We start from the raw sequence: 8,425 nt of genomic DNA, 5'->3' as shown, positions 1-8,425 counted from the left end.
TGGTCTACCACTTCCTGGCTGAACTTTTGTTGCTCCTAGACGTTTCCACTTCACAATAACAGCACTTATAGTTGACTGGGGCAGCTCTAGCAGGGCAGAAATTTGACAAACTGACTTGTTGGAAAGGTGGCATCCTATGACAGTGCCACGTTGAAAGTCACTGAGCTCTTCATTAAGGCCATTCTACTGCCAATGTTTTTCTATGGAGATTGCATGTCTGTGCTGTAAATGTTTCACACCTGTCATCAACGGGTGTGGGTGAAATAGCCAAATCCACATACTGATGTATATGCTGTATAGTGTATATATTTACAAAAAATATACAGTATATGTGGTATTGGAAATTATGCAAACAATTACATTGATGGAAGCCACAATCGATCTGAAATATTCAAGCTGACCCACCCCCTAAAAATATATATACACAGTACCAGTCAAAAGTTTGGACACACCTACTCATTCAAGGTTTTTCTTTATTTTTCACTAATTTTCTACATTGTAGATTAATAGTGAAGACATCAAAACTATGAAATAACACATATGGAATCATGTAGTAACCAAAAAAGTGTTAAACAAATCAAAATATATTTTAGAGTCTTCAAAGTAGCCACCCTTTGCCTTGATGACAGCTTTGCACACTCTTGGCATTTTCTCAACCAGCTTTTCCAACAGTCTTGAAGGAGTTCCCACATATGCTGAGCACTTGTTGGCTGCTTTTTCCACCACTGTGGAAAGGGTTTATTTGATCCCTTCGCCACTCTTGAAGTCACACTGCGAGTTTCGTCAGCATCACACGACAACAGAGAGCCCTCCGAGAGAGTTGGCAGGGTTTTGGGATTCACCATAGGTACTGTACACACACTGATGGTGTGCTTTGCACTTGGCTTAAATATGCAGAGAGGAACAATAGACATTTCATTTACTTTTAATTGCTTTCCATCAACACTTACAAAAAAAATTGTTTCCACCCTACATGTTCTTATCGTATTCAACAACATATTGCAGGAGAATGTTCTGTGCTTGACTGAGGTCAGTGTAATGCATGGTCCTAAAGAATACCCTGTTTCTATGGCACAGATCAGAGCCATATTATATTATTCATGGTAAAGATGATACAATACAGATGGAATCCGTTGCACTGCAATACCACTTGTGTTCTACAATGAATTGTACCTACTGCATACATATAGTATCACAAATACCAAAACAACATTTGTAATGACTTAAAATAGCCAACATTTGACCAGAATTGTGTTCAAACAAAAATTGCAACAATGCACATTTACCTTTTTGTTAAAAGATAGGTATTTGGCGAAATGCATTAGATTTCTGTCATTTTCATTCGTGATATTGAAGTTACAATAATTTTGTGCACATTTGCTGATATTGCATGTAAAAAATTACAGTTCATACCATTCGTGAACAAACACCACGTCTGTGACATACAAACACATACAGTACATTATTGACAAATTAGTATGATGAAGTGTACTAATGAGTTCCTATTTGTCATGTAATACATCAGGTTAGTGGTCGGGTCGGGTTGAGGAGGACGTGACTTTCACATAAACATTCAGAGCACTACCGCATTCATATTTTACTTCAGTTTCAACAGATATGATGAACAGCCTGTCGATATGCCGTCCTAGCTTGCTCGTCTCTCTTACGCATTTTGAGCCACGTGTGTGTGCACTACCTGAACATTAACACTATGTCTACCGTATGAATAAAAGACAAACAACGAGCATTCACAAGGCACGTCAGCTATTGTCTGTATAATCAGCCACACACTAATAGTCAACAGAGGAGACACACAACGTGGATGGGGTTTGACAAACTCCCGCTAGACAGCTCAATAGAAACATCACTCCAGACATTGTATTGTACTGAAAACTCATCTATTATTGCTAAAACAGGAGCACGTGTGCTAAGCAAATGAGAAATATATAATTGCATTTCACAGATAATTTTTTGAAATATCTTTCAGCATAAAAATGACATGTGCAATATTGAACTTACCTTTACGGTGTACATTGTGACACACAAGTACCAAAACTTGTACAGCATAAATGGTACAATATTGTGAGAATACAATTTGACAGCACAGAATAATGTTGTTCATTGCTTTTAGAAGAAATCTAACGGCACATTGCTTTTTTGTTCACTTTCCTGTTTATCAAAAATAATTGTCCCAAGAATAATGAATCCAACAATAATACACAAAATAGGTTATAATATTGAAATACTGTGCAAATAGTGACAGACAAGCGATGAGTGTAAAGAACTTCCCACAATCAGAAATCATATTGATTTCAAAGTTGCAACTTTTACTAGACATTTGAGCAAACAGTTCTGCGGGTCTTCAGATTCAATGGTGTTTAACTAAATTCAGGCCTGTGCACTAATTCCTACTGGCAAACAAATCTAAAGTGCTTATTGTAGTATTCATCCCATCACTTTCTTAACCTTAAATTAGTATTTCAGAAAATGTTCCATTGAAACATACAACAGAAAGCACACAATTCCACAGAAACAGCATAACAGTGACATATACTTACAACAACAACAACTATTCTCAGTTGGAACAACTTGATCTGAGCAGCAATACCAATACTGAGAATGCAACTTGCAGAGTGTACAGTACAGATACAGTACAGGGGCAGTGAAAAGATGTTGCCACTCCAACCGTTGTCAATGTGTCACAAGCGAGAAAGATTACGGGGTAAAGGCGTCTGAATGTCTACATTCTTCTTTTGGTTTGCAACAGTTTTGTTTTAGATTACCCGTGTTAAGTCAGGATGTTACCAGTTTGCACTGATGAAATCACAGAAATAACAACTTGAATCATCATGGCTTGACTGATGTGTTTTTGGAGCTGGTGTAGCTGGTTTGTGTATAGTACATTTTGGAAAGGAAATATATATTATTTAGAAATGTAGACAGAGACCAGAATAGCTCACAAATGACGTGTGCCAAAAAAAACAGGATGCAAATGTGGTAATAAAATATAACTTAAAATGTACATGAGAAAATATACCTTATATAATACAATTAAGTACATTTATGCATACACAACAATTAAAGAAGATTCCGCATATGTGTGGCGGTGGTGGCCCCATCCTTTGGCATCTGTGGCAGTGAGTGGGAAATGATTGGTTGACATGGGGTTTCGACCCATTGGGTTTCGGTAGGCAGTGTGAGTCTGGTTCATTCATGTCCCGGCAATGTGCTCGCCACTGCCCGGGCAGTCAGTCCTCTGTGCACTGGGGGAGCCTCAAGACCCCCTTAGCTACACTGGACCACTGGAGCTCAACTGTTGACTCAGCAGACCCACAGAGACCAGTCTGATTGCTCTGCTCAAGTCCTAGCTTGCTCACTGTACCAGGGTGGCCCTCTGTGGGGTTAGGTGGGGGGGGGTAGTACAAGGTCTCCTCGATCACAAGGCAGTCTCTAAGGCTGAACTCTCTCCTCCTGCCTCGGTAGTGTCCATGTTGACTCTAACACAGGCGACCTTCTCCTGGCTGCCAGGAGACAAGGGAGGGGAACAGATGGGAAGAGAAGCATCAATGGGCTGGTTGTGCTGGGCCAGGATATCAATGTGTCAAGGATGAGCAGGAAATGTGTTTCTGATGTAAGTGCAATGCTGTCTGGGAAAGTGTCAGACGGCAATGCTAAAATGAAACTCAAAGCTCATACCATGCTCTAAGAATATACGGTTGTTAAACACCCTAGACTTGAAGAGGGCGGGCTCATGTGTTAAATGATGTTGTCCTTAACCATTAGAATTGGGACGGAAGGATAAAATGTGGCAGCACCCAGTTAGATCCTCAGGACATGTAAGAATCTCAGGGCAAAGCCTCAACGCTTTGCTTTTATGTATTGTAGGCAAATATATCTGTAGGCAAATACAATATTCAGGAAAATAGAGTGTATTCTTGTTTTATGGAAATATCCACACACAATTCAGATCTCACAACATACATGCAACTGAAAATTATGCAAGTTATGACACAAGCAAAAGCAAGATCTTAATAGTCTCGTTACATACGAATGGATATTGTCCTTATCATACCTATTAGTTCACGTGCTAGTCACAGAATTAAGTAGATTATTTAGTTGTATTAGATTCGTTACTGTCCATTAGAATAGTCACAGAATATAATAGAATTATATGATCTACAAGTGATCTTGTCTTAATGAGATTTCAGTAGACCTGAGGTGTGCCTGGAAAAAGGCTCCTCCATTTTCAGGACAAAGAGGGGTGACAGCTAAAGGCGAGTCGTCGTCGGCATAGCTACCTTTGGCTACGCTTCATAGACGGGCCGAAGTCGGCGCTCAACGCCACTGCTTTGCATGCCCCGCTTTTGGCCATTTCCTCAGAGATATTAACATTGCTGAGGTCACATGAGCTACGTGCAGCGAGGAAAACAGGACAGAACAAGGGAGGGGAGACAGACATGCATGCATATGGATAAGGTAAACAAACAAAAGATTGAAGCACACAGGGCTACTCGGCACCAGTTCTCGGTCAAAGCATTTCTCTGTCATTGTATCTTGCACTGAAAATATGTAACAATCGCTTTGGAGGCAATTGTGACTCTTGGGTGATGGTTGTCTGTGGTGAGTTCTCTATCATTAGTATTCATTAGTATTCACATGGTTTTAGAGCCTTTTTACCTTGCCATGATACGATGGAGCAGTATGTATCATCATAACAACCCCCCCCCCCAAAAAAAAAGAAAACACAAACGCAGCACACAGGGGAGTGTGTTTTCAATAAAAATGCATCATTTACAAGGTATAGTAAATAGCCAAGTTACGATTTTGGCCATGCGCTCACTGATGTTACTGTATATTACTGAGTAGGGTTAAAACTCAGCACGTGGGCTGGATGTATCAGACACCCACCCCTACCGCCTCTTCATCCACTGGGAGGGTACGAGCGATTATTCTGTACGATCTGTTCAAGATAAAACACGTTACCGAACTAACATCATCACGGTTACCTTTATGTTGCAATACCAAGAATGTAGAGATGTAGATTTTTCTTGTTGTTGTTGTTTTATACCCTAATAAAATGACATCATCAAGTCATACAAAGATAAAGCCAAAGAAAAGTGTGCCCTTCATTTATGTATCCAGTGTAATGTTGTGTATTGTACTCCTGTTGTCGGGTGGGCGGCACTCACCTCCCTGAGAACGTTTTGACTGGGATCTTGAGCAGGTTCCCAGCGTCATAATGGACCTTCACAGCATTCACGCCCACCTGTTCTACGAGCAATAAAGCCTGGGCCTCCTGGGACCAAGGGGAGAATTACAATTGAGTGTACCCATGAGAGTGCAGTCAAATTGACATCGTCTGAGCGGCTTTGCCCGATTCTAGTTTGATTTCTGTGGGGGAAAGTCGTGTTAGCGTGCTAGACAGTGAATGTTGTCGGGGGGAGCTAATGGCTTTAAAGTGCCACTGTGTGTTACCCGTTTCTCCCGCTCCTTCTTCTTCTTGTCATCCTCTTTCTTCTTCTTGCTCTCGGGCATCAAGTCGTCCAGATAGCTGAGCTCCCTCTTGGTAAAGAAAAAGTCGAGAAGCTTCCGAATGAAGACGAGGGCCAGCACCTTTAAGCAAAAACAGGATATTTTAAGAGGGGGAGAAAGGAAGCAAAATAACTACACAGACCCATACACACGGTTTTAGATATTTTCATGTTTACAAACACCCTTGTTGGTAGACAAGATATCACATTTCTCCAGATTGTAAATGTGGAGAGTGATATTAACCATGGAGAGATAGATTGATGGCAGTACTACTATAGCACATTTCTCTCTATGGGTATTACCATCATGGGGAAAACGACAGCGGCTGCGGAGGCCTTGATGACCCAGAGCAGTATGAGGCAGGTGAGCTGCACCAGGGTGAAAACATGGACCTTCCACAGGGGAACGTAGCGCAGGTAGATCAGGTCAGGCTGGTGCTTGGCTGGCATACCAAACAACTTGATACGGTCAAAGAACTAAGAGAGCGAGAGGGAGAGAGAGAGAGAGATGTGAACATTGTCCTGAGCACCATTCATCATCCTTTTCACATTTTTGTCAGGAAACACATTTGCAATGAAAGAGTTCAACTGCAATTACATGTTTTCTTGATCAAAGGGAGTTTAATTACAAAAAGAGTAAGCTCATCACTACAGACAAGGCATTGCATTACTGTCTAAAGATCCAAATCTCTGATCATATCTTCAACTAATCAGTGAATATAATCTCACCTGAATGCCTTTGAGTGAAGAGACTCCCATGTAGAGGAAGACCCCGTACAGCACCGGCATAGGAATGAACTGGAAGTTGGGCGAGAAAAGTTGAACATACAGTATATAATAATAATAATCATAATCATTTCAAGCATTTCAAAATCATCCATGTCAACATTTCAACTGTAAGGTGAACACCTAAGAGTCAAACTGCTTAGCATTCACATTGCATTAGGGGTCCAGCGCCCATTGTCATACATTAATAATCCATCTTGTTTTTTTATAACACTTTTCTAAAACCCAAAGAGCTGTGACCTTGAGTGCGGAGGTCATGAAGACGGAGCAGCCCATGAGGACAAATATCATGAAGCCGGTGACCCTCTGCTCTCTGATGCCCAGGAACTTGGGCTGTTCTCCTGGCGCCGAGCAGCCCGACTCCACCTTTAGGTTTGATTCCATCACATTAGACGAATGTCGATTATACTCAAGAGAAAAAAAAGCCAAAATCACAACTAATCACTTACAACAGAGGTGTCAAACTTAATACCCGGAGGGCTGAATGTCTGCTGGTCTTTGTCATTTCCTATCAATATGTTTAGTTAAGACCTAGACAACCAGGTGAGAGCAGTACCGAACTAATTGATGACCTTAATTGATCAACGAAGTACAAGGGAGGAGAAGACAATTTAAAAAACGCAGACACTCTGCCCTCCAGGAAGTGCGTTTTACACCGCTGACCTATAACGAATAAACAGCAGCAGGCTTGCCAACCTTGAGGCTGTTGACGTGGGAGATGGAGAGCACGGTGGCGGCTACGAACCAGGGCAGGCCCATGATGGAGCAAACCCCCAGCATTACCGCCACCACCAGCAGGTCCAGATGGTAGCCACAGCCTTTCTACATGACGGAGAAGAAGGGGGGGGGGGGGAGAAGAGGATAAAAAAGTGATTATAGTAGTCGGGAGCACCAAATTGTACACAGTGAATATGCTTAATGAAAACACTAGCTACATTCAACCCAGTGAATGTTAATATAATGGACAGAACTAGGAGACAGAACATTGTAAGAAATGTGTCTGTTCCACCTCACCTTGACAGTGGAAATGGAGACTACGGACGTCTATGCCGTAAACCGGGGCATGCTCACCTTGAGCTTGTGCTCCTTGCGGTTGATGATGACGGCGGTGATCTGCTGGTCCATGAAGATGAGGATGGTGCAGAGCACAGCGGGCAGCGCCGACACCAGCAGGGTCCACCAGGGGTTGGTGCCCAGCGGGGAGATCAGCCAGCCGCGATGCTTGGAGGTAGGCTGTAGACCCAGAGCATAGAGTTAGCTTTTAAACTATAATGCTAATAGCTGGCAGTCAGGCTATAGTGTTCGAGTTAAGTTTAATTGTCATATGCGCAGGAACACACGGTGTAAACAGTACAATGAAATGCTTGCAGGTTCCCCTCTCGACAATGCGACAACAATAAGAATAGATGAAGTAATGCAAATGTATAAAAAGAATAGAAGCTCAATAGAAGCTACAAAAACAATTGAATACAAATTTAGCAGAGATATAAATACAAGGAAGGCACATTACAATATTTACATGTGTGCCGGGGAAGGGAGATATGAAGTGTGTTGTGCAATATTAAACAGAAGTCCAATAGCAGCAGTGGTGTGTGTGTGTGGCTTGAATGTGTGTGTGTGTGTGTGTGTGTGTGTGTGTGTGTGTGTGTGTTTGTATCTGCATATGTGTGGGCTTGTGTGAGTGAGTGAGTGAGTGAGTGAGTGACTGAGTGAGTGAGTGACTTAGTGAGTGAGTGACTGAGTGAGTGCAGGTACGGAGAGTCAGTGTAAATGGTCAGTTCCAGTTCAAATGTGTGGTTTGTGGGTAAAAGCTATCTCTGAGCCTAGTGGTCCAACACCCGATGCTCCGATACCGTCTGCCAGACGGTAGAGGAGTGAACGGTCCGTGGCTGGGTTGTGTGTGGTCCTTCGTGATGTTTTCCATTGTACATTACATTGTCCTGTGTACACTTGACTGTATCCTGTGTGACTTTGATAGATTTTTGAAATAATGCTAAGGCTAGTAGCTAGCTATCGCATTTACACTAGATAGCCTGCCGTGGTGCTTGGAGGTGGGCTGCAGCAGGGCAGAGAGTTAGCTTCAACGCTAAGGCTAAAAGAAAGCCACC

General features: G+C 42.2%; 1 protein-coding gene across 4 annotated transcripts in view; it reads right to left on the bottom strand.

The window, feature by feature from the left end:
• Nucleotides 1–909: 909 nt before the first annotated feature.
• LOC139392353 (sodium bicarbonate cotransporter 3-like) overlaps nt 910–8,425 on the bottom strand; it is a 78,290-nt gene continuing 70,774 nt past the window's right edge. For 2 of the 4 annotated variants that reach the window (XM_071140282.1, XM_071140283.1), the window contains 9 exons: nt 7,389–7,550; nt 7,014–7,139; nt 6,558–6,683; nt 6,261–6,329; nt 5,835–6,008; nt 5,476–5,613; nt 5,190–5,296; nt 4,299–4,409; nt 3,420–3,521 (listed from right to left, as the gene is read on the bottom strand). In XM_071140282.1, the coding sequence (XP_070996383.1) occupies nt 3,437–3,521; nt 4,299–4,409; nt 5,190–5,296; nt 5,476–5,613; nt 5,835–6,008; nt 6,261–6,329; nt 6,558–6,683; nt 7,014–7,139; nt 7,389–7,550 (1,098 nt within the window). In that variant the 3' untranslated portion in view covers nt 3,420–3,436. Of the gene's footprint in view, nt 3,522–4,298; nt 4,410–4,840; nt 4,961–5,189; nt 5,297–5,475; nt 5,614–5,834; nt 6,009–6,260; nt 6,330–6,557; nt 6,684–7,013; nt 7,140–7,388; nt 7,551–8,425 lie in introns of all 4 variants that reach the window. The other 2 variants (XR_011629662.1, XM_071140284.1) reach the window with 2 other exon arrangements.

The sequence above is a fragment of the Oncorhynchus clarkii genome, chromosome 32 (assembly GCF_045791955.1).
Source record: "Oncorhynchus clarkii lewisi isolate Uvic-CL-2024 chromosome 32, UVic_Ocla_1.0, whole genome shotgun sequence".
NCBI classification, from domain to species: domain Eukaryota; kingdom Metazoa; phylum Chordata; class Actinopteri; order Salmoniformes; family Salmonidae; genus Oncorhynchus; species Oncorhynchus clarkii.
Note: the sequence above shows the minus strand (reverse complement) of the source record. Positions and strands in the feature narration are given on the sequence as shown.